We start from the raw sequence: 27,086 nt of genomic DNA, 5'->3' as shown, positions 1-27,086 counted from the left end.
AGCTGAGGCCACAGCATGTGGCGTTACCTCCTCCTTAAGGGCCACTCTTTGCTGTATTAAGTAACTTGTAAGTATTCATGTAAGGCAGTAGCTATGACCTATTATAGAATTTTGGGATTGTAACTGAAAGTTTGTGAGACTATCTATCTATCTATTTATCTATCTATCTATCTATCTATCTATCTATCTATCTATCATCTATCTATCTATCTATCTATCTATCTATCATCTACCTATCTATAGATATATAAAGATTGTTTCTTTAATACACACACACACATTGCATGCTATGGCATGCCCATTTTATTCATTTATTACCTGTGTATTTTAGATGTGTAGATTCTGAAAATTAGATGTATTCTGTATCGTTTGGTTGTGAGCCTAGACTTTAAGGGCTGGCCATCTCTTCAGGCCAGTCTCCATTGGGTCCCTCCCCTCAAAGCTCAGGAGAAGCTGGCAGAAGAAGGGGAAGAGGAAGTGTAAGAGACCGAAGAGTCAAGGACACAGGGAGAACACAGTCCTCAGAGTCAATTAAACAGGGCTCATGGGCCTCATGGAGACTGAAATGGTCATCATGAGCCTTCATGGGTTTGTGCTAGATCCTCTGAATATATGTTATGTTGTTGGCATAGCTATGCCTTAGGAACTCTGCATACAGGTTATGGTTGTTGGCTTAGTGTTTTTGTGGGACTCCTGGCAATGTAAGTAGAGGTATCTCAGACTCTTTTGCCTCCTCTTGGGACTTCTTTCCTCCTAGTGGTTTCCTCGCCCAGCCTTAATGTGAGGGTTTGTGCCTGGTCTTATTGTACCTTGTGCCATGTTTGGTTGACGTCACTGGGAGGCCTGCTCTTTTCTTGGGGAAGACAGGAGGATGAGAAGCTCTGGAAGAGAGGGAAGGTGCAAGGAGGACTGGGAAGAGTGGGGGGAGGGAAAGATGTGGTAGGTATTTAGGAGAGAGAAGTATTATATGAGAGAAGAGTACCATTTTTTAAAAGAAGCATTGTTAATGATAAACTACTTCTTGATCTCTCATTTTCTGTGGCCTAAGTGCTTTGTGGGAGTGTGGAGTAGCAGAGATAAAACTTCTTTCTTTAGCATATGCTCAGATCACATAAAGGTCCTGTAAGAGGCTTAATTATTTTGTAACAAAGATTGAAGGATCTTGCCATAATTAGAATAAATGTTGCAGCAGAGAAATCTCATTGTGAGAAGGAAAATATGACACGGTTTCCAGTCATATTAGGAAAGCAAATCCTTCCAGAAGAAGAGAAAAGCATCATAGAGTGTTTTGTGACATGCCACATTTTATCTGCATAGACAATAGAAGAATAATTTTAAATTTCTTTGATTGGAAGCTAAGGTTTTTTTTCAGTGAGGAAAAATGCCAGTAAACACTATGAAGTGTGTTGCATTATTTAAAGTCAGTTTATTTTTTCAGGGGGAACAGTTTCGATGCACAAAGGGTGATGAGATTGCATCCCTTTCTCTTTTTTCCTTCTAAGGCAGTGGTCTGAGAGGTGGGATCAGTAGCAAATCAACCAGCTGCTCACTTTTGATGCTGATGTCCCTTCTTCTGGGGGCTCCAATGTGGGGCCCTCCTATAAGCAGTGCAAACTCCATGGATATCTTTTATTTCTCTAGAAGGTGGACTGGATTTGCAAAGCCATCAGCTGGATATGCAAATACTGCCCGACGGCCCAAAGAGCGATGTGGACTTTTCAGAGATTCTTAATGCAATACAAGAAAGTAAGTTTCACTCGAATTTTAAATTCACAAGAGGAAAAAGTGTTATAATACTGGGAAAGGGTAAAAAAAATTGACAGCTTAGATACTTCAAAACTCAAAAGAATATTCAATCCATGTCATAAACAAGGTATTGTACAAAATAATTTTGAGACACAAAGAGACTAGTAAGTGGCATTAGCTTGTGAGCCTCAGCCATAAGATATTGGGGTCTTTGAACAATTCTGTATGTTTACAGTATTATGCTATTTTAAAAATATTTAAAATACTTTAGGTTTAGATTAATTATAAACAATGAAATATCATTTTTTTTAAAAAAGTTATTGTTCCTATGCTCAAATGCAAGAAGTAAGAACTACATGTTGACCCACTAAGCCAAAACCAAACCATATTGGAGTCACTGATGAAAGGCCACATCCCACACATAAAGATTAGTGGCTACACATAATGATTATGGGTGAGAAGGCTCTTTTTGCACTTTTTTGTCTTCAGTAGCTGTCACTGAGAATCATATTTGATCAACACATTTGCTCAATTACAGATTAAGCACTGAGCAGGTGATGTTGTGTGTTTTGTTAATAGAGCAAATTCTAGATGCTGTCTCCTGATGCTGACCTTGAAGGGTTTACATTTGCAGACCATTGTAGGAAAAGCAACTGCAGTTTTTTCTACTTTTGAATTAGAGACATTACATTTCTGTACCAATTTCTGTGCATGCGAGGGAGTATTGTGTGCATACATGAGTGTGGTTGTGTGTGTCTGGTGACTGTCATGGAATTTTGCAAATACTAGGCAAGTGCTGTACTTCTGGAATCACCAGGCTAAATTTCTTATGAGTATTCCTCATCCTTTTTAGAGTTCTTCTCCACCATTGTACTCTTTTCTTGATTTTATAAGATGATGAATGGTTTAGTGTTTTATGTGGGATCATCGAAAAAGGGAAAATTAACAAAGAACAGATGTTGGAGGCCAGATTAGACTGGAGGCAGCTTTGGCCTTCATTGCATCCCTCCATGAATGTGCTCTGTTCCAGATTTAAACATATTGAGATGAAGATTCAGCTATATTTGAAAGAAATGGTTTTAATTAAGAATATATGAGGACCAGTTATTTGTTCTGGATGGTCAGTCCCTTGTATTAGTGAATAAAATAGAAAAACTTTCCCCAGGAGGATGATAAATCTAATTAATAGACAAGGGACAAAAAAATGACTTTTCATGCAAAGTTATAAAATTATATAATTATTTCATTTGCTATAAAGGATGCTAGACTGCACAGTTCTCAAAGAATTAAAAAATTTTCTCATGAACAAAATTTGGCTCCATGTAAATTCTGGAGATGAGCTTAATCCATGTGTGTTTAGGACTGAATTAACTTGCATCAAAATGAAGTAATAGTTCATAAGTAAGTAATTTTTTTTACAATAATTGGTGATTAGTAGACCTCAATTAAAGATTTATTTCTCTAATGCTGGTAGGTGTTTGCTAGTTTTAAGTGATTATCTCTTTATGAATATCTCCTATGAATCAAATAGGAGAGTATTTGTGAGTGTTTTATAAAGTTCAAAATAAGATCCTGGCATGGTGCGGGAGAAATGGCTCTGCAATTAAGAGCACCTGCCAGTGCTGCAGAGGACGTGAGTGTGGTTCCCAGCACCCACATGGTGGATCACAACCGTCCATACCTCCAATTCTGGAAGATCTGAACCCTCTTCCTGAGATGCCAGATAGATCCTTTGAATTCCTGTTTCAGCAGATTTTCTTGTCACCTAAAGATGCTACAGGTTTCTCTCTAAATGCAAGAGCTTCCAAAGGCTTAACGCTTAAATAGAAGAATCAGAGGGGAAAGGTTAACTTCTGGCTATCGATCTATCAGTCATAAGCAGATACAGCATAGCTTCCGGTGCAGTGAGTAGGAAGGGAGACAGTTTCACTAAACTGTAGCCTCCTTGCCTCTCTGTGTTCCCCATTTCCTGCAGAAGATTCTTAATCCGTAATTCTAAAAAGCTGACATTTTTAAAACAACATCACTAAGATAGCTAGAATAAGAAAAATAACTTTTCCAGCATGGAAAGGGGTGGTCAGCATAAAAGTCTCATACTTAGCTAAGAAGCTGTTGGGAATTGTTAGCAGCCACGAGAGGAGGATTCAGTTTTCTCTAAGATTGCAGTCTCTGGTATATCAACTCCATGCTCCAGTGGAAGGCACACATCCAAGAGTTTATGGGCAGCACAAATTGGACTTAAGTCAGTTAAAAAAGATAAATGAAGACACAAAATTAAGTGGATGGGGAAGGAGGGTAGATCTGGGAGGAATTAGGGTATGAATATGTAAAACATATAAAATTCTCAGAGAACATATATAGCTATTGATATACTCTAACAATTAGCTGATTTTAAAATCTTTGATATGAATATTGTGCATCTCCTATTTGCTAGCTCCTGTGTCAGTTTGGTTTCCACAGGAGAAAAGATACAGTGTGGACATAAAAATAGATTTATTATAAACAGCTTGGTGTTCGAATTGAAACATAAACCATCTTTTTTCTTTTTTATATACTGAATTGCTTCTAGAAGTGTCTATTTTTTATGCTCCCTAGTGGTGCTTCGAGGTTGGTGTGCAATGCTTTTAAAATTCGGTGTTTCAGATGTAACAATCTGCAATCTATGACAAAAATAGCCCAGTGAACTGGCCCTCTGCAGAACAAACGTAGACATTGGGATTACGCTGCAAGGCCTCTCAGCGTCTTCCTCTGTGACCTATAATTTCACCTTGTTTTGTCTCCAACGCAAACTACTAAGATTAAAGCACTCCTTCCCTGCCGTGGCAACATGAGGTTACCCTGATGTTTGGGAAGTTAAAGAGAAGTGAATCAAGTTCTTTGATTTTTTTTTTAACTCCCCCTCCCCCCACTTCCTTTTAGACTATTTCTCAAATACATTTACTTTTTTTTCTTCATTGCTTTTATAACTCTGTCTCCTACTGCCACCCTCTTACCTGGAACTGTGGCTAAAGGCTTTCGACGCATGCGTCCTCGTGCTCGAGCCGCTACCACCTAACAAACACAGGTCTCCTAACTCCTAATTAGTTAATCTGATTATTTCTTCGCAATATGTTTGCCATCTCTTTTTCCTTAGAGACTTAATAATCGTAAACATTCAATAGCCCTAGATGAATTTCCCTAGAGAAGTAGTTGCAATAATTGTAAGTATTTGACAAGTGGATTCAATAGCTTTGTCATGACAAATAGAGAGCTTGGTCCACCCTACGAGGGGACCGAGATATCCCTGGACCTCTGATTTCTCTTCTCTGTCCCTGTCCTGGATTGGGACAGAAAGAAGAAACCGTTTAAAATTTCTTTTTGTGGGACTAGAGAGATGGCTCAAAGGTTAGGAACACTGGCTGCTCTTCTAAGGTCTTGAGTTCAATTCCCAGTAACCACATGGTGGCTCACAACCATCTATAATGAAATCTGGTGCCCTCTTCTGGCGTGCAGACATACATGCAGAAAGAATGCTGTATACATAATAAACAAATAAATCTTTTTAAAAGAATGTTTTTTTCTTTGTGTGCTGAGTGGGATGTTTGACTCAGACCCTCTAGCTGGCGTTTCTCCCAGGCAACTTGAAGCCCTTTACTTTTGCTCAGTTGTAGGTGAGCCTCTGACGTTCTGCTTCTAAGCCTTGGTTTTGAGCTGCGTACCTAATATCTGTAATAGAGAATCAGTTCAGTGTCTTCCTTGCTCCCCAAAGGGACTGAATACACCCACCCTCACTCTTCCTGCTGCCCAGATCTGTTCACACAACTCTGACTCAGTTTGGCTGTGGTGCCGATCCTCGGCTTAGATCACCGGCAGTTGTCGCCTGCACCCTCCCTCTTGTTTTTAATTGATTCCCCGGAGCGTTTTGTCTCTCTTCCACACTTAATGAGCCCAACAGCAGAATTCTACTATGCAGATAATCATCAAATATTTTCTATTTGAGAAAAACATTTAAGGAAGGTGATGAAATCCATTCTTGCATGATCTTATGTGAATAAACATTATCTCTGTGAAGTTCAGGCCGTGAATAGAGAAACCTTGCGCCCACTTGAGGTGGACAGTGAGCTCTCTAAGGGAAAGGATGCATGCCCATGACACCCAGTGCCTCAGCCCCAATCCCTAGCATAGTGAGATGTCTGAGCATAGTAGGGACTTAAAATATTCATCCAAAAAAATAGATTTTTTTAAAAAAGTGTTAACTTTGTAACTTAAGGTTATTTTTCTCCTTAAGGAGATAATGTAACTTTATATATAAGAATATTGATCTTTGTTCCTAAGACCTGTTCTGTAGTTAAGACATCAGGAGCAGGATGATATACTGTGAAGCCCCCTTCACCCACCTCTTTGTCTTTGGAGTGTGTACCTGGCCACAGTTCTATTGATGTTCTATTGATGACATGCTTAGCTGCACATACTTTGATAAGGGTTTTAATATCTGCTGGAGCTATGGAGCATTTGGCAAGTGACAACGATGACCAAATTAAAATAATCCTTATTTTCCAAAAATTGGATTTCTACAGCATACTAACTCGTCTGAGCACTCCACTGTCCACTGGCAGCATCCCCACGGTGACTTCCAGCCACTAATTCCTGTGAGCATCAACAGAGAGCAGGAGGGGCTACCCTCCGTTCTTCATTAGCTGTCTCTATCAGAGGCAAAGAGTTGGAGCCTTAATGTAGAGTGGGATTTCCCCACCTTAATACTACAGTAGTCCCCTGATCTTCATTGGACATTCACTCCAAGATCTGGAATGGCAGAGCGTGCCAACCCCTTGTCCTATATTCCCAGCAGAGATGACTCCTGAGTGAGCAGCAGGCAGGTCCCATCCATCACTGGGTGTGTCTGTGACTGCATCTCCAGAGAAGGACTCATCCCAGTGTGAATGCAATCATCCCTTGGTCAGTGGCTCAAACTATACAAGAAGAGGAAACAGAACAGCATTAACCTCTCACTGCCTGTTGTCTGTCCCAGTAGTGTGACCAGCCGTAAACCTCACATGGAGACTGGGGCCACAGCCTTGTGCTCTCCTCCCCATGGGTGCTCATCTAAAACAAGTCTTTCTTCCCCCAAATCGATTTTTTGCCCAATATTTGATTGTAACAAGGAGAGACAAACTAATGCACCACACCAATCAATTTCTCAAAGCAATCTCTCTATTTTGCTTGTGCCCGTTTTTTGCCTTTTTATACTTATAAAATGCTGGCCTAAATGTTCGAGAGTCTCCAGTGATCAACCTACATTTCTTGCCTCTCCAGGTCACTATCCTAGCAACATGCCCATAATCCAATTTAATCTTCCCGGCCACTGGATCAGAAGCCAGTGTCTGAAATTGCCTCCTCTCATCTTTCCTATCATCCAGGTGCAATACTCTTAGCATCTCCTTGGCAGTCCTAAATGTCTTCAGCAACAGCATCCGTTTCAGCTGCACTTTTTCTCAGGCTGTTTGCGGTTTTCTAGACAAACCCTAGGTTTTCCAAATATTTCTACTCTATTTTCATTTTTGCTCCCAATTCTCACTGTAAATTTGGCTAAAATCAGCAAGTAATACTTGAATGAAAAAAAAAGGAAAATTAAAGAGAAAAGGAAAATGACTGCTTCTATGTATGATGGGAAGAGAAAGCTTGTTGCAGATGTGGGAAAGCATAGCCAGAGGCAGGAACATCTGGGAAAATCCAGAGGAGAGGGGGAGGGAAAGGGAGAGGGGAGAGAGAGGGAGACCCAGTGCAGCAGCTAGAAGGGCCAAAGAGTAGACAAAAGAGGCAGGTAACCAAAACTGTTGAATTAGATAGCGAAGGACAGCTTGGGGAAGGGCAACCCAGCCCCTTGGCTGGATAAGTTAAGGGGGCTGGGGAGAGAGGTAGGGTTTGCCAGCTAGGAAGGGACTGAGGGGATTACAGGAAGCTGGCATCCAGGTCTGCTTTTATATGTTAAATAGGCACTTTAACCATTTATCTGACACTATTTGTACTTAGCTCATAAACTTTAAGCTCAGGCTCCTACACAGTCAAGGTATGGGCACAATTCATGCAAATTGTTTATGAAGAAACAATGGTGGTCTGTACTCTGATTCCCACAGAGTCTTCATATACATTTCAAAACTCATCCTCCTGGTTTCTAGGATTCCATTTAACATTCTAATCTTCTGAGCTCTCCCTCCCCCCATCAGAATCCCACACTAGACTCTGATTACAGCATTCTAGGCTTTTTCCTAGTCTTCTTCAAATGTTTGCAAGGTTCTCCTGCCCATCAGTTCCAAAAGCTTGGCCACACTGTCAGAAAGCAGTCATAGTGACAGCTCCACTTCTCAGTGCTCTCTTGCCATATTAGCATTCGGTGACTGTGACCAATATGCAAGGCAATCAATTTACAGATAGAAAAGGCTTGTTTGGGCTCACGGTTTTGAAGACTTCAATACACAGTTGCCTGGTCCTTTTGCTTTTGGCCGTGTGCTAAGGCAGAAGACTGAGACTGAGACCTAACAGAGACTGACTGTCAAAGTAAGGCCTGTCTGGACTCTTGGCTAGAATTTAAAAAACAGAGAAAAATCTCCCAGTGACTAGAAGACTTCCTGCTGGGTCCAGCATATTAAAGTTTCTGTAACTTCCTAACAAGGCAAGCTTAGGGACCAAGCCTTTAAAAACACAGACCTCCAATATACAAAGAATGGTAAGAAGTCTAAGAGATTTCCAGCCCTGTGATACTAACTAGCAAACAGAAGCACAAATTCACCCAACCATCGAGTGTTTGAAATAGCCAGCAGGCCTCTGACTTTGTTAAAATGACATTTTGTTGTTGCTGAAACCTACTCGGTAACTACCTGCTATTTAATCACTGTCTACTTAAAGCTGTGAAGCTATGGCTTATACATTAAAGTCATGAGTGGGATCCTAGGCTCAATGGCATTAGAGGAGGGATTTTCTCATATGGCATGAGGCCACACCCACACCACCAAACAGTCCCCATCATGTCCTTTAACAAGAACCACTTAACAGACTTAAGGACTGACTCTGTGTCAGGTTCTCAGTCAGATCTGTCAATACCAGCAGGGTTGGAACTTGAATTCTGATAAGGGAAATTACTAATACATACATAAGCATGAATAAAGGAGGTAATTACAGGCTGTGTTCGGAGCTTGGGAAGAAATAAATAGTGAGAAGAATATGCTTACAAAAGAGGGAGCTTCTCTACCTGGGTGGCCAGACAATCTGTCTCTGAAAGACTGCACGAATTGAATTGCGTGCTCAAAACTCTGAGCTCCTTCAGCTCCTCTCTTTGAGCCTGGCTCTGTGGAAAGAAAGACTATGGTGTTTTCTTCTTTGTAGTCTCTGTGGTCTAAATACCTGTGGTGATTACATTTGTCAGCACTGGTGTGCTAATTGCCACATGCTTGGTATCGTCAAATAACACATCTGTGATCCAGATGATATAGAGGTCAGAACTGGAAATCGAGGTGGCAGTATCTGCACTCCTGTTGGAGGCCACACTGTTAGTGTTTCTGTCTTCTAGAGGCCACCTGCTTCCTGTGGTCCATGGTCCTGGCCTCTGTCTTCAAAACCAGTAGCAAAGCATTTTCCACTTCCTCTCTCTGATCCTGATTTCATGTAATCCAGGAAATATGTCCCCCATTTACGATGCTTAATATAAACACACCTGGCAGCCTTTATTGATGTAAAGGAACATATTCACAGGGTCAAGAAATGTAGTCAGCCTCGTAGGCAGATAATGACTGAGCCTGTCTCAGTGAACCATGAATGTTAACTTTATCCCTATTTTCTATCCATTTTGTTTTACAAGAGAAAGACTTGAAATGACAAATGAACTGCATAAAGCTTGGCTATAGTTTAAAACCCAGACACCCTGACTACATAGACTGTCTCTTTTTCTCTGAGCCCCATTTTGTTCTTTTTCAACTACTCGATATTTACATTTATTTAATCTATTTCCTTTTTCCATAAAGGCAAAGAGCCACATCACTCTTAGTCACCAGAATATGTCCAACACACCCGAACACTTGACATACAATGTGAGCTCGCCTAAAACACGTATGAATGAATGAATGGATATTCAAACCCAGTCTCTCACAAATTATTTTATGCAGCAACTTCTGCCAAGTTATAAACCATTTTTAAAGCATCGAAAAAAATAAAGTAAAACAACTATTATGTTGGGCCATAATTTGAGGTGGTGAAGAAGAGTCCTGGCTGTCCACTCCTCCAGTGGCACTCAGCTTTTCTTCGCAGTATGCTGTAAAGTGTATTTGAACTTCTTAGACTCCCTCCAGAATGCTGGCATATAGTTCTTTGTATATTCTTGTGTCATTAACATAAATAGTCTATAGGGGGAGCCTCTGGATGGGTTATTCCTTTCAATTCATCATGGGAGGAAGAAGGAAGACAGGAAACCTAACTGCATGCCCCATTCTTAAATTTACTAGAGAGATTATAAAGGAAGAAATAAAGGTCACTGAGCCAGGCAAGTGGCACTTTTATGCGTTGCCTTGTCAACCTGTGTGGCTCTTACGTGAGAAAACATAGCACGAAAAAGCACAGATCACCTTCCAGTCTAGAGAATGAATCCTCAGTAGTTTTAAATGAGAGGGCCTTTCTCTAAACAGTTATAGAGAAGCAATCTGAATAAATCCCCTTTTGTTATTCTGGAAGACTAGTTATGTTTGTGACTTGAAGGTGCTTACCTCCATTATCTTGCCTAATGTCACCCTTTTGGTTGGACAGGTTTTACATCGGACATTTTTTTCTCTTAGGAGGAGATGCACCTGTCACTCAGGGTGTTGTTGAAGCAATGTGTGCATAGGAAGCCAGAGGGAGATGCCTTCTCTCACGGTGTTGATGTCCACTCAGCTTCTTAGTCCACTTTAATGTATGTGCTTTGCTTCTAGTGGCCAAGGATGTCAATATTCTTTTTGATGAACTAGAGGCTGTCAACAGCCCTTGCAAAGATGACGATTCTCTCCTTCACCCTGGAAATCTGACCAGCACTTCGGAGGACACCAGCAGACTAGAAGCAGGGGGAGAGGTAAGAGTTTGCACAACTTCCTGGGAGTGTAAGTGCTTCAGGTGGGATCCTGTGCAGCATCCCTGCAGACCATTCAGAATCAAATCCCATCAAACCCAGGCTCCCGGGAAGTACAGGCAGTGTTCATAGGTCTGTACTGCTAGGAGGTTCTAGCACATTCCAAGGGTCTGAAATGGACGTCTGCTCAAAATTGAAAGGTTAATCATGCACTTGCTGTCTCACATCTAGAGACTTTTAACGTATGCAGGGGAAGATTGTCATGACAATGTCCCATCATTTTTTGATGCAGTCTAAGTGTCCCTGACTAATAAAATGACACCTGGCAAAGATGTACTTTCTAGAGCATACAAACATGGAACGTAAAACACACCAGCTTTTCAGACCATGGTGTTATCTGAGGCCCCTCTGAGTTTCCATTTGCCTCTGTCAATGGGAGGTGTCTTAGTGGTTGTACATAGATCCATCTGATCACGTGCCATTCCAGGGGAGAGATGGTATTTCGTGGGATGTTCACTATCACTTGGGCTGCATCTCAGTGAGGTTTAAGGTTTCCTTTGAATACACGCCACACAGAAATGCCATACACTGAGGGAAAGTCGGTCATTGATGCATCCTCCTAATGCTTTCGCTCTTCCAGACATTGAAAGGAGGACACCTTTAAACAGCAGAAACTAGTAACATCTACCAAGCTTCACAGGCTTCTCCCACAAATATCACAGTCTCTTTTTTTCCCCTCCCTATTTTTCTTTAAGAAAAAAAAAAAAGATCAGTGGTTCATCATCTCTACACACTTGGGATGCTACACAATAGCTTTGTAAAGGGACATTTGAAAGGACCTCAAAAGCAACTTATTTATTTCCCTCCCAGAGAAATAGCAGTTTCAGAAAGGCCAGGGCTGTGCTGGAGGTAGAACTGCTCAATTGGACCCAGGCTTCTTCCTGGTACTCTTGAGGAAAGCCTTGTTGTGGTGGCTGTGGTTGTTGTTGTTGTTGTTGTACTGAGTACAGCATTCAAAATTGAACCCAAGGGCCCCATGATCCTAAGCAACACTGGACTGTATCCCTAGCTCAACACCCTGCTTTGAAAGACAGGTGCTGCTTTCCCTGTCTGGTAAATATTTGTTAATAGGACCATCTTCAGGCTGGCTCCCAAGTGTCTTGTAAAGCAAGAGCTGAACAGTGGTTACCAATTGAAGATGTCCGTGCTGAAATATGGGGCACAGGCCTTTTAGTCCTCCTGGCTGAGGTTTTTTGAGGGGTGAGGTTGCATGCACAGTGTTTGAGAACAGATGTGATTCTAGCATGTTGTGGAAGGCTAACATGCTTTCCATCTGTCTAGTGTTTTTGAAAAGTGACGTACTCTGTGGTTGAGAGAAGACTGGCTTCCCATTTCCACTTGGCTTTATTTGCAGACTCAGTTCAGAAATCTGTTAGCCTGAGACACTTGTCTCCAGCTTGAGCATCCCAGACGCAATGCTCTCCTTTAGAGCTGGCACTAATTTAGTACAGTCTAAGGATCCTGGGTGAAAAGCCAGTTCATTCATCTTCATTCATGATTGTTGTAAAATAACAAGTATGACTTCCGTAGAAGTTATAAGTTTAATAACTATCATCCAATCTATAAATGAGAAAGACACTTTTCAAGTTATATGTCTTGTCAGCATTGCTAGCTTGTTAGTGCTTTTTAATGCAATGGAAAATTAATATCAGAGTGCATGCAAATGGAAGGATGTGTATTGTATTTTCTTAAGCATCCTGTATGCTTGTGTTTACACATATGCCCAAAGATAACAAGGTAAAATATTTTTCTTGTCTTTGTATGTGTATATGTGAGTTTGTCTGTCTCTCTCTGACTCTGTCTCTCTATCTCATATGTGTGTGTGTATATATATATATATATATATATATATATGTTACTATTTCTACCTCTATCTCTCTACCTCTCTGTCTCTCTATCTCTCTGTCTCCATCTCCATTTCCGTCTCCGTCTCCGTTTCTATCTCTATCTCTCTCTTGAGATGGAGTCCCTGGATGGCCTAAAACCTGTCATGTAGACTAGATTAGTCTTGAATTCACAGAGATCTTCCTGTCTATGCCTCCCAGGCACTGGGCTTAGGAGTGTGCACTATCACACCCAGCCTTTAAAGTGTTTTTTGTATGTTTGTTTGTTTTGTTTTGTTTTTAGTGTGGGCAAAAAATCTTGAGAAAAACTGAGCAAGAATACTGCTAGGCCCACTGCAGCTACCTGTGATGCAGCTTTGACCCTTCCAGGCCACCATCCTCCCTATGTTCTTCTTTGATTTTTCATTTCCTTGTCCTAAAACTTTTGTTGCATATAGTGCAGACATAGAAATTTATTTTGCTTCACATTTAACAGAAAATTGTGTTATGAGGTCTTCTTTGGCTTGTTACTTTCCTGTAAAAAATTTTTTCAATAGAACTCAAGTATATTTAGTCTGACTGTTGCATAATAGTATTTAACAGAGTGTCTATCCTGTGTACACTGTATTTAGCCATTTATTTATGTACCTGAGTGTATTCCCATTTTAAATTTTTCTATTGTTATGAACAATGCTGCTATAAATATTTATCTACATCTCCTAGTTCCCTTGCCAAGAATCCCTCTAGAGTTATATGATATGCAAAAGTTCAGTTTTATGGGATCAATGCTGATATGTTTTCTGAAGTTAGTACCTCAGTTTTCACTCTGTATTATAGACTGTAACGGCTCTCAGATGCCTCAGATCTTTGTCAACACCTGCTAGTCTCAGATGTCTTACGGTTCGCCCTTTTTACATAATGCGTCATCACATTTTATTGTCCCTGGTTTTCATGTTTCATTTTATGAACATGAGCTTCTGACTCACATTCCTGCTTTAACTAAATTTCATTCCGACTTAGTTCTTTAGCCTCAACTTGCCCGAAGCTCAGGCTCACGAACGGCTTGAACCGGTCTCTTTCTCTTTGTACGCAGACAGTGCGAGAACGAAACAAATCCAACGGACTTTACTTTAGAGACGGAAAATGTCGCATTGACTACATTCTTGTGTACAGAAAATCCAACCCTCAGACTGAAAAGAGAGACGTGTTTGAAAGAAATATTAGAGCAGAAGGATTGCAAATGGAGAAAGAGGTAAATAGTTTTCTTGTATGGGGATGCACACACACACGCACACACACACACCCACACACACATGTACAAACATACATAAACATTAATAATCAAACGTTTAAATGAGCCTTTGGCATGCTAATAGAACAGTTTAATTACTTTCCTCGTTTTCAGTGTTTCGGGGATGTTACGACTATTGGAATTTCGGAGCACAACTTTCCATAGAGAGTATTTAAGTATCAAATGACAAAGTATTCTGTTCTGATTAACTGCACTGTTTTAAGCTCTCGTTACTTATCTGACTTCCCACTCCGCTGCTGTTCTGTGTATATAACAGAGTGTTCTGCTCACCCGTGGTAAAGAAAACTTTGAATGAAATGCAATCCGCCCCCCCTGGAGACCATGGTCCCACTTCCAGAACCATAATGAACATGGACATCCTTGCACACAAGAAGAGATTGGTTATTTGGGGAAGGTGGGGGTGGGGAGAGAAACTGCTCAGCTAGAATTTCTTAAAATGATTCCAGTTTTTTAAAAAGCACTGGGATTATTTCTTACAGGATTCCCAGCTCAACTGTTACCTTCCTTCAATCCCCATCCCCACCCTGTTTTCCCTGCATGGAGAGTTTTGTAGAAGAACTAAATAAACAGGAGGTTCTGCCAAGACTCTTGTAATAATCCCCAGGAGGCTTTTTGTGCATTCAGCACTGTATGTATATGTGTCCCTGTTCGCTGAGTTATGTAACTCTTAGATTCCCCTACACCTCCTGTGATCAATAAGAAAAACATCCTGACAAATTGGAATGTCTATTCTGCCACTCAAGGCTGAGGGATAGATCACTGAAGTCAGACAGCCAGGTTTTCATTGCTTTGAGGCATCAAATGGTGGAGGCATTTTACGCCCACACTGGTTCATCTTGGGAGACGGAGAAGAAATGGGACTTTCCTAGGCCTGACGGACTGACCTCACCCTTTGAACATTTTCCATAAGGAAGCAGCATTTTTCTGGAACTGACTTCATCCCTTGAACATTTTCTGTAAGGAAGCAATGTTTTTCTGGAACGTCCCCAGAAAGAAATTGGGAAAATGGTGAGATGCCTAAGGAGATCCCAGGAGAGTGGGGAGTGGGGCCAGTTTGCTCAAAAGCCCCTCAGGCTGTGTTTTGCCCTGGCACAGAGAACTGAATTAAATGTCCTCTTTTTGGCATCTTTGTGGGGTTCCCGAAAAGCTTTCCTATGCTGGCCAACTGAGCATAGAACATTATATTTGTTCTTAAAAGGCATTGCTTTGTCCCAAAGCCTTATTTCTAGGTGACAGGATTTTTATATGGAAAAAAAAAGAAAAGAAAGAATATAACATCCACATAGTCTGAAATAATGAAAGTCCTTTCTGACTTTGTTTAAAATGTTGATTCCTATCAAATGAGAGAGCTCCGTGCAATTAATGAAAGATTGGTATTTTAAGCTTCATGACTATTCTTCCCGTTCCCGGGGCTTCCTCTGCACAGCTCATTTCAAAATCATTTCATGAGTTATTCATTCGAACGCAAAAGGCCTAATCCTTTTCCAGATAATAAGTAGTACTAAACTGCACACCAGTCTTCCGTGTGCCTCCAGCATCTGCACTGTGGTATTCAGTGGATGTCACAGCTGAGGCTTGCTCAGCCTGCTCAGTTATGGCACGCTGTGACAGGCGTTCATGGCACGCTATGATGGGTGTTGATGGCACACTGGGGTGCAATGCCTGTGTGATTTGGTTGTATACTAGTTAATTTTGTTTGTTATAATTTTTTAAATATGTTCACAGCTAGGTATTCATTTCAGTGTATATCAGGAAAAAATAGGTGGAAAAATTATTACCCTATAGCAAAACTTAAAAAACAAAACACCCTAAGCATTTTTCTCATTGCCTATTTTTCTCCCCTGGATTGCAGCTTCCTTGCTGGTAATTTTCCTTGCAATCTTTTATATACTGCCAACAGACAGACAGGCCTCTTTGGGGAACCTTTATTTCCCTAGCAGCCTCTAGCTCCAGTCTTGCCCTAACTTCCACAGTCTGTGAACATGGTACCTGTCTTTAATGCAGCATCTCTGGTCTCTCTGCATCCCCTTGTCCTCAGCCAGCTTAGAGAGAAAAGAGGTGTTTTCAGGTTGCCTTGCATAGAGGGAACTAAGAAGTCATAATTGAGGTCGAATGTCCCTCAGTGGCGTGTGTATTTTTGTTATGTTATTAGACTTGAAAGCCATCAGAAGTACTCTTCTGGAAATCAAGTGCTTTACCAACATTTGTAGCAGAGAGACAACCATTTTAACAGTAATTGTGGCCTCCAGGAATCACTTCAACCCATTGTAAGACAGAAAGCAAAGAATGAAAAAGTGAATCCATGCACGTCTGAAATGATTGACAGCTAGTACATCTTATGAATGATTGGTATCATAGGATCTTTGTCCCATAATATCCAACATTATGGAAAAGCTATTTCAGAATGAGGTTTGAGTTTCCAAATAGATAAAGACAGTGTCTGTGGTTCAGTTTAAAATAAAAAACATTGTCTCCTTTAAACATGGAATGTCTAGAAACACTGGAGAATCCTTGGGGCTAGAGAAAGGGCTTGCTGTGCAAGTCTGAGGACCTGCGTTCGGAGCCCCAGCTGTCATGCAAAAAGTTGGTGGTGTCTGTGTGTCTGTTATCCCAATGATGATGGGAGAGGAAGCAGAGACAGGCACATCCCCAGAGCTTGCTGGTCAGCTAATCTAGCCAATCGCTAAGTGGTGGGCTAGAAGCTCAGCAAGAGACCCTGCTCAAAATATAGGTGGAGAGTGACCGAGGGGATACCAACATTGACCATATCCACGTGCATAAACATATACATACATTGAACAAGTGAAAACTTTTAATTCATGATACAGGTGAGGACATCAGATAAAGATTTAAGTTTTAAACCTCTGTCAAGGTCTAACTAGCAAGTAAGTGTTTGACACCCTGGGTCTTTAACATTCAGTAACTACAATCTCACATTAATTCAGAGAAAGCAATTATACCAACGCTGTAAAAGAAAGAGTAAGCTCAAGTTCATTTATTTTTTGCATCTTAAAATTATGTTCATATTCTTAATTTATATTTTTCATAGCTAATTCGGTTTCTTATTGATTCTTTGCTGTGTGTTTTTTAATTGTCCCTTGCAAGGGCGTATCTTTTCCTTTAAATCATTGCTTAACTCGTGGATACCTTGAAATCCTTAGAATGTGTTAGGAACCATTGTATTCATGGAACACTTCCCTCTCCTGTCCCCATCAGTCATGTGAGACATGAGAGAAGGCCTCTATTATCAGACCAAGATACAATAATTCTAATTGTATGAATCAAAGCATCTGGATGAGATTCATTCATTCAACAAACATTGTTGTACACTCACCCTGTGACAGTCCCTGCTTTGAGCCCTAGGAATTCAGCAATGAATAAAGACAAGATTTTCTGCTTGCAGAAGAATCAAAACAAGCACAAATGAGCTAATATGTGAAATACCTGCAAGAGAAGGAAAGGATGTGTTGAAAGGAGCTTGGAATTTTCTAGAAGTTGCCAAACTCTTCCAGACAAACAGAACAGCAAGGGCAAAGAAAGGCCTCTGGACAAAAACATGTCTGGGACATTGAGAAAAGTGTGAGGGGTTAACTGGAGTTAACAGAGCAGTGCAAAGGATGGTTAGCTATTTTACCAGCCAAAGGACCTGAAAGCCTGGTGATGCTGGAGCTTAGCAGCTGGGGGAGAGTCTAGCGTTTATCTGGGTGACCTGGGAGGCCATGAAAATGGATCAGCAGGAGAATGCAGAGATGTTTTCTGTTCCTTGAACTCATCCTGGCTGCCTGCTCAGATGAGAGCAGGTTAGGGGAAGGGCTGCCTGTGGGTGAATCTAGCAGACCTATTTTAAGTATCTAAGAAGGAGATGGTTGCTTGGAGAAGTGCTTACCTTACCAGAGAGCATAGTGATCAGGCTCAAAAGCAGAGTTGTTCAAAATGCAGACAGATTGAATAAACAGTTTGGGCAAAAGTCAGAAGGGCATGGGAGCACACACCTTTAATCCCAGCAACTAGGAGGGAGAGGCAAGTGGATCTATGTGAGTTCAAGGTCAGTCTGGCTTGGTCTAGCCTACATAATGAATTATACACTATCTATCTATCTATCTATCTATCTATCTATCTATCTATCTATCTATCTATCATCTATCTATGAGCATCAGATATCTAAAAACATATCTCTGTATTAGAGAGAGATAGATAAAGGGGAAGAAGAGAGAGAGAGAGAGAGAGAGAGAACATCTTATGTTACATCATTTATCTGAGAAACCAAAATAAAGGAGTTTCCATTTACAGAGATACGGGGAATAGTAGAGCTCTCTGCACACTTGTTAAGTCTGACATTCCAGTAGGTATGTCAGATAAAGGAGTCTGGAATTTGAGAAGCGGTCCAGGCTAGAGGTATATACTTGGAAAAGATCGCCTCGAAAAATGACCACAAAGAGACCCAAAGCGGGAGCACAGGACACACCCATGTTTCAAATGTGGAGGATGAAGCTGAGTCAAGAATAAGAACTCAGAAGGAGCCTAAAGAGAAAGAGAAAGAAAACCCAGGGGCTGTGGTACATGGGCAAAAATATTTCACGAGGGAGGTAGCCATAGACCATGCTACTCCTGTTGAAGTAAAGAAGATCAGATGAAATATGAATCACTGGGTGGTCTAAGTAATCCAAGAAAGACTGGAAAGTGGAGGTCAAATTAGCATTGAAGGATTTTCAGGTCCTAGCTGCTTTGGAAGCTGCAAGTTACTACTTAGACATCACCAAATCTGAGCACTACAGCGCTCTCAGCCAGGCTCCAAAACTGCACAGAAATGACATCAAGAAACTTCGGTCACAAAGATAGGGATCTCTTAAATGAGTCAACTCAAAGTTTCTGAGTACCAGGCAAACAATTCAAAGGCAGTGACCACACAGGCCAAGCCCATCAAGGCCCTGCAAAACCTGTGGAGATTAAGCCCAAGATACAAAAGGGTCCCGACCACAACCACAGACCGTTGAGTTACTATCATTCCTACACCATGCTTGGTAAGCAGATGCTATATAGCCAAGGGCTGCAGGTCGCCAATCAAAAGCCAAGGCCTAAACCAAGTCCAAGAGGCTGCAGCTGCAGCTCAGGCTGGGAGTAAGGTACACAAAGACAACAAATAGAAGAAGCTGTTTCCAGTTCTTTCTGTCCAATGCAAAGCAGAGAAATTTAATCAAGAGAGAGTTCTTTTTCCTTTAAGATGGGGAAAAAAAGCATTGCCTTAATACTAGTCTGTGTGTCCATTTGTAAAGGGACATTGGTGTGTGGGAAGAGGAAAGGGCAGTATGTGGAGGAGTGTGTTTGAAGAATAAGAAAAGAATGGCCAGAATTTCCTCCTGCATCATTGCCCTCCCCGTTATGAGCATTATGTGCTCTGGGCTCATAGCTAACCAAGCCTTCACTTCATGTACAATATCCCATCCCCAGAGTCACACTTAAGTACATTACGCTCCAAAGTGTTAAGTATAGTGAGCTTTTTAACTAAAATGTAGTGAGCTGGCTCCTTGTTTAAAAGCACCTGAGTTCAATCCCTAGAACCCACAAAATGGCAGAAGAGAACCAACTTCTACAAATTATCTTCTGACTTCTATGTGCAAGCCAGGGCATGCACACTCACATACAACACAATAACAACAACAATAGTTAATATTAATTTTAATATTATTAATAATATTTTAAATTAAGATGCACAAAATAAAGATGCTGGTCAAAACAGTTTCTGAGTTCACCAATCTCTAAGGATAAAAGTATCTGACTGCAATAAATATAGAAATACATGCACATTAAGGACTGAGTTTATTATGTATTTCTCCTTGAAATAATAATAGAAATGCAATTATTAAGATTTATTTTTCACATGTCTTTAAGCACTGACTTTGTTAGACAAAATAATTTAGAGAAATGGTAACTTCGTTCAGGCTGGGAAGGTTAGGTATGCGTATCAAGGTCAAGTTGGTGAGGAGGCTGATGGGAAAGAGCACTAGGGTTACAGGTAGAAAGGGAACCAAGAAAATTAGAGTCAACAACAAAGTGGGGAACCCTCCAAACTGTAGTTTATTTGCATGTTTAGCCTCTAGTAATTGTAGATTTGACTCACAGTGCACGGGGCAGAGATAAGTGGTCCTGGACCACTAAGCTATGCAGACTGTTGAATCACAGTTTCAAACATTTGATAATGAATGCATGATAATGATCCATGAATTGGTAAAAGAATTAAGTGACCCCACACATATAAATTTTCAATTTCTTTATACTAATTTTTACTCTAGGTTTTATTCTAAGTCAGTGGGATTTTTCCCAGGATGTTTCTTCAATTATCTTCTGCTGATGGAGAATGATACTGATTTTTCATTGATGACCATCACAAAGCAATAAATGAAATTATAATTTTATAGATGACATACACATTTGTAGGACTTACAGCCGACACACTTAAAGATATGTGATTTTTCCTTCCCTTTTCCAACTTGCCATAATTTCTGCCCCTTGAGTGTGGGGACAGGGCCTGTGGTATATTCTTTACCAATAGAAAATGACATTAGCATTACAGGCTATAAGTCATGGGATGCCAATATTACAGTTACAGTGTGGCCTTCTCAGAAGGCTGGGGGCTTAGTCACTATTCTACTGATATGAAGAAACACCGTGACCAAGGCAGCTCTTATTTTTAAAACTCATTTAATTGGGGGCTTCCTTACAGTTTCAGAGGTTTAGTCTTATCATCATGGTAGGAAGCATGGAGGCATAGGTAGGACCTGGAGTGGTTAGCTGAAGGCTTCAACTGGGTACAGGCTTCTACCTGATCCAAGAAGGAAGATGTGGTGCAGACAATGCACAACACATCTGGGACACTTTTAAAAAAAACTTTCAATTGATTCTATATTAATTTCATATCATGCACTTCCACCCCACCCATCTTCCTACTCCTTCATATCTACTCTCCCCCTAAGAGAAAAGAAAAGCTCTTGTCTCTCATTGGAAGCTGCAGTACGTCACAGTATGTCCCACAGTACTCTCTTTTGTCCACTCTTCTTTACTTGCTAGTGTTCACTGCAATGAATCACTGGTCTGGTTTGAGGCCTTTGGCTTCTGCTATACTATCAATATTGATCCTGTGACTTCTCTCAGATATCCTGTTGTTGTCTTGTGTCATGGAGATCCTGCAGCTCTGGATCTGTAGGACCAGATCCTTCAGGCATTCAAGCAGATCAAGCAGATGTTGAGGGTGAACCAACTCAAAGCTCTGGATCTGGGTCTGGGTGGTAGCTGAGCTGGTCAGCCTGCCAGCTCTCCTCCACCCGCACCACCAGGGGGAGCTCTCCAGCACTGCCCCAGCTGCTTATGCAATGCTACCAGCAAGGAGCACCGGCAACTCTCTAACTCTCATGCCTTGTTGCAAGTGGCAAGATGCCAGGGGAGAAGGGCACCTCTACTGTGCTTCCCAGTTGAGACCTGGGTTACTTTTAAGGCAGGCCCCCCCTGCCCCCTCACCCCGTGGCAGTCATTGGATGAAGGTCATGGAGGTGGTGAGTGCTGCTTGTTTTTCCAATCCTTCTGGGCAGAACAGCAGCAGCACCTGTTACCACTGATATTAATATGAGAATTTCAAATCCAGAGTATCCAGACAGCCAGAGGTCTTAGCAATCGCATCACTCAGGGGATCTTTGCTACACATAAAGAAACCAGGAGCAATAGAGATGGACATTGATTCTGTTTCAACGTGCTATTTTTTCTTCTTAATTTAGGATACTATACTTTAGAGTGAAGGATTCCATACTGTTTATGTAATTTCTTTAAGAGCAGAGACTATCTCACTGGATTTTATATCTTAGAGACTTACTCCAGGGCTTAGCTATGGAAGTTTGAATTTGGTAAAAAGACTGTGACTAGTCAATTTCTATTTTTTTAATATTTGTTCCTTTATTTTATGTATGTAAATGTCTTGTTTGCATGTATTTATATGCATCACATTTTTTTTTAACCTGATACAAGCAAAGTCAGAAAAGCGTATCAGATCCTTTGCAACTGGAGTTACAGATAGTTGTGAGCCACCATGTAGGTGCTGGGAATTGAACCCTGGTCTTCTATAAGAGCAATATATACCCTAAACAATTGAGCCATCTTTCCAACCCAGTGAACAGCTAAATTCCAAGGCTGTGTTTAAGTAACAATAGTTATTTAGTCCTATGATTTCTAAATATTAGAAACATTTGGGGCTGTAAAGTTCTTTGTTGTGAGTCTTACACAGTGTAGGATGTTTAGCAGCAACTATTGTCTCTCCGTTGCTGGTGCTTGTGACACCTATTCTAAATCTCTAAGCATTTTTACTTGTCCCAGCAAGAATGAACAGAGGCAGCAAGGGCTGAATTTGGCTAAGAACTGCTAAGTTAAACACTCGATCCAATATTTTGTGGTTTGTTGTTGTATCTATGAGGTATTGAGAGAAATTAAAGGTAGAGGAAACCATTCCATGGTCTCAGCCAGGGGACCAACTGGTTTAAGCAGTGGAACAGACTATTGAATCTGAAGAAAAGCCTATTTGTTTGAAAAAAAAAAGCATAAGATAGAAGCTAGGAATGGCCTCTCAAACCAGACAACAGAGATTTAGATCTTACATCTGTACCACTTACAAAGTGAACAATTGGGTAAGGTTTTTAACCTCTCTATGTCTCAATTTCTTCATTTATTAGCTGGCATATGAGTCCTACTCCATGAAACTTTTATGAAGATAAGTTGAATTTTGAGTTCTATACTCTACTCTTGTTAGGAGACTCTGACACACATTAAATGCTTAATGATCACCAATGATGTCTTCACTAATAAGGGAGTGGCTTATTAACTGGCCAAACATGTTGTGGGAATTTTCAGGTATTCATCCTTGTCCCTGTCTCTTCTTAGACTGAGGTCCCTAACCTGTGTCTAGGGAAAGTAGAAGAAGTAGTGTCTAAGACGATAAGAGATTTGTTAAGTGGCAACTCTCTACCAGGACTCAGTCTCCTTTCTACTGTCCACCATAATCCCAGAGAAACCACACTGTTCACACTGCCAGCTTCTTCAGGCTGTTTCATCAAAGTGGTAATGGGGGAAGAGTGCTTTTTCTTCCCCCCTCTCCTCTAACTCTGATTTCCAACTTAATTTCTGAATTCAGCCTAAAACTCTAAGGGCCTTAACTGCGTTTGTTTATTTAGGAAGAAAAAGTTGAATCCAAACATTTCCATTGCCAGGTCAAGATGACCAGTACAAAGTTACCTTGAACTGATTTGATCAAAACATTATCTTAAATCAATACATAATTTCATATGACTCATTTGAATTCTTCCAACACATACCAAAAAAGCTCAACTCGATGGAAAATAATATCTGTTCTCCGAGTCACAGCAGAGGATCTGAAAATGTATTGTGGACGGTTGTTACTTGCCACAGGAAGAAATACCATCTGAAAAATTTCTCCAGAACTAGAAACTGGACTGTTTTGGGATAAAGCTCATTTTGTGTTGCTGTCATTATGCACCATGGGAGCATCGTATTACTGCAGCCAAAAGGCAGGGAAGCCCTTCCTTCATGGTATCACTGTGTTCATTCTAATTACACCTCAATAACCTAGCTGCCAAGTATTATATGAAATATACATATCGAATTGGCACCAACTATTTATGAGCAAGTGGAGAGACTGAAGAGTTTTGACGCAGTCTGGACAACTGTCAATCCATGGTCTCTTGCTTATCATTCTTACAAAAGTAGGAAATTTAAATATGAGTGCCATTAGTTAGGCCTGATAAGACTTATTTCTAATCTGGTAACACTGGGGTAGGGGGCAAGGCTTAACTTAAGAGTCGACAATGGGATCTGATGATGATGGTTTTGAGTGGACTCATTCATTCATTGATTCATTCATATACCACTCATATGTCCACTACTGTTGAGGAGAGTGAAACATGAAATAAGTCCATGTGTTCAGGTGTGGTGGCACTATAGAGAAATATCCAGAATTATGAGGAACTAATGTTTCATTTGTGAGTTCAAGGCAGGTCTTTATGATAATGGGGAAACTGAGCACAGAGAAGAATAAATTCACATTCATAATCCTGGCTCTCGAAGGTGGCTATTGAGATTGTCCCATTATTGTGTTTCCCTGACATGTGAGTGTAGGAAGAATCAGTAACTCCAAATGGGGGAAGAGGGTTTAGACTGAGGAGCTAACTGGATTTGACTGGAATCTAGGACATCAAGAGAACTCTTACAGGCCACAGAGAAAGAAACAAATTAAGTTCATGAGCAGTATTGGAACCTTTGGAGAGACTGCACCTGAGCAGTATCAGAACCTTTGCAGAGACCATACTTGGATGCAGTTCCTCCTTATCCTGCCATTTGCTGTAATCCAGCTTAATTTCCAGTATGTAATTATTGGAATTATTCTACCTGTCCATGTACCCTAAGTTTTCTTTCTGAAATTCTCCCCTGGTGCCTTTCACAGTTGAAATTATATGAGAACATCAGTCATTCTAATGCCACTTCAGAACTGAGGGTCTGACACAGGGCAGGAGGTTCCTAGACACCTACTGGAACTGCGTTGAACCTCACATTTGTCTATGTGACTGAATCCCTCAGAATGTGTAGGAATAGCTTTCCTTTTCCAGCTTCCACATCCCCATCTGAGTGTCCTTCACTGTAGACTCCCACTCTAACCAAGAGCCCCATGGAGAAGGAGCTCCTTAGAAACATGGCCCCAACTTCTCATTCTCAAAGCTGAAGAGGGTCCGCTGGGGTTGGCAGGAGGCATGCCAGGATGGCAGCAAACAACATGAGCCACAAGCTCTCTGTCTAACAGAATAGAGGAGATGTCCCTTCACTTGAGGCTGTATGGCCCCGTTCTCTGTAACATTCAAAGACTTCACACTGTAGCACTCTAGTACTTGCCTTTGCAATGACTATGATGGCTCTCTTTCTGCGTCTCTGCCTGGGCACACTGGGTAAGTTGACCACAGAGTTCCTGCTGACACACTTTTGTCCTGATGCCAACATGAATTAATTGTCTCTGTTTACAGCAGAGCTGAGTTCCCTCAGCCCCATCCTTTAACTTGGGAGTCAGAAGTCTGTATGAGGAATCACCCCAAACTGCCATTCACTGGGAAGGGAACAGGCATACAAGGAGAAAGTTCTTTGCCCTAGAGAATGAAAGAAAGTTCCTTTCCTTCCTTCCACCCTCTACAGTGTAAGAATATCCATCCTTTATGAATGCGTGTTTCAAACCTGTTAGATCCCAGACCCTCTGTCAGGTACTGGAGACTCAAGAATGACTAAATGGCCCAGTTATCTATTGTTGCGTAATAAATAACCCCAGGGTTTGTGGATTGAAACATCAGGCATTTGCTTTGCTCTCACATCTGCAGTTGGGCAGGGATGCTCAGGACAGTTTCACTCGGCTCCACAGGACATCACTGTCAATCAGTCCCACTATGTCCTAGAGTGGTCCCTGTCCAGGCATTAATGTCAGCCGAGCTCTCAGCCAGGGCAGTGGGCTGCACACATTGCTTTTTTTCCGTGTGTGCTTCTTACTGTCTTCCTTGTCACATGACTGCTGAGGCTCAAGGTCATGTTCATTTCTGCAGCCTATCACTAGAGCAGTCTCTTTAACTGTGTTGTATTGGTAGAGGCAGAATCCAAAGGAAAAGGCATAGATTCTACCTCTTGATGGAGTGCACAGGAAGATTCTAGATGAGCGGTCTGACACCTCAAACCCTTGTTGGTAAAGGCAGCCTGTGCAGTAAGATCACAGAGCTTTAGCGACAACAAAGAAACGAAGCATAACATAGTCTAGAAAGGGTTTTGTTTAGTTTTTGTTTTTGTATTTTTTCTGAAAACACTAACAAAATTATAAGGTTTCTCAGAAGCTATAAGAATATGCCCTGGATCTTAAATAAAGAATAGATACCACCTGAGCTTGGCATTCCAGAGGGGAAACATGAGACTTTGTACAATTAGCTTGAGATTTAGCTACCCGGCTCTGAGGGGTGCATTTCTCTTCCTAGTGGGACTGAGAATCCCAGGAAAACCACACAGGTTTCCCACAGTACCTGTGTCATCCCTTCATCTCAACTCGCACATCAATTATGGGCACTGAGCATTTCCCTGTGGATATAATGCAGGTCAGATGTAATTGCTCAGCTAAGCTTCAGTGACAGGGCTTGCCAGTTATGTGATTTTAGTTTCTTGTTTCCTCTAAGTGTTCTTATGTAGTGAGCGTCCCTTAGATTCTTCATAAGTAAAGCCCATTCCACTTAGTGCAATTTAAACAAAAAGTCACCTCAAAGCTTTCCTTCAGGCTAAGAGTTTGACTAAACCGCTGATGCAGGAATTCTGACCCTGATGGTCTCCGGGGAATATGATGTTTATCGCTCAATGGAGTCCTGTGCTTTCCAGTTCCGTTTTCCATTCTCATTTTTTCCCAGACATATGGAAATTAAAAAGAGTTTCATAAACGGCCAGCACTCCAGCAGATGAAAGAAGGAAACCATACTGCCTATGATTTCCCTGACCTTAGCAGGCCAGTGGGCAGGAAAGAAAATTATACGTGGTGAGACCCCGTGCCCATTAGTGTTTCAGAAATGCATTAGGGTTGCCCCTGAGGGCCCCTCCCCCTCAGCCCGAAGGCTCTTGGGTGCAGCTAGGATATTATTTCAGATTGTACAGTAGTAAATCATTTCGGCATTCATTCCGGGCTGCCCAGATTCGGTTTTTCAGCCTCTAATCAGTGCCCATGGGTCTTCTGAAATCTACTTCTTCATTCAGTGACTCACAAACAGCACTGTAGTTCTAAAAGGTTATAAATTGTTGGCAGCATCCCCCTTGCTTCTAATTGCCTGAAGGGTTTGCCTATCCTAAGTTCCCTGTATAACTCCACTTGAATGAAAAGCTTCCAGTCTTGCCTTGCTTTCATGGTGATGATGTGTTTAGTTGACAAAGCAAAGTGAATCAATCAGCAGATAAGTGCTGAATGCTAGTTTGTGGGTTTCTTCTTCTTCTTCTTCTTCTTCTTCTTCTTCTTCTTCTTCTTCTT

At 41.2% G+C, this 27,086-nt stretch overlaps 1 protein-coding gene across 1 annotated transcript in view; it reads left to right on the top strand.

Moving 5' to 3' along the window:
- The first annotated feature begins 1,643 nt into the window (after positions 1-1,643).
- Positions 1,644-27,086, top strand: part of Ano4 (anoctamin 4) — a 162,760-nt gene continuing 137,317 nt past the window's right edge. The window contains exons 1-3 of the mRNA XM_028783084.1: positions 1,644-1,746; positions 10,680-10,816; positions 13,790-13,948. Coding sequence (XP_028638917.1) covers positions 1,677-1,746; positions 10,680-10,816; positions 13,790-13,948 — 366 coding nt within the window. The 5' untranslated portion in view covers positions 1,644-1,676. The remainder of the gene's footprint in view (positions 1,747-10,679; positions 10,817-13,789; positions 13,949-27,086) is intronic.

Source organism: Grammomys surdaster, unplaced genomic scaffold (genome assembly GCF_004785775.1).
Source record: "Grammomys surdaster isolate TR1022 unplaced genomic scaffold, NIH_TR_1.0 958, whole genome shotgun sequence".
Lineage (NCBI taxonomy): Eukaryota > Metazoa > Chordata > Mammalia > Rodentia > Muridae > Grammomys > Grammomys surdaster.
The sequence above is the reverse complement of the archived record's forward strand: the minus strand, read 5'-3'. Positions and strand labels throughout refer to the sequence as shown.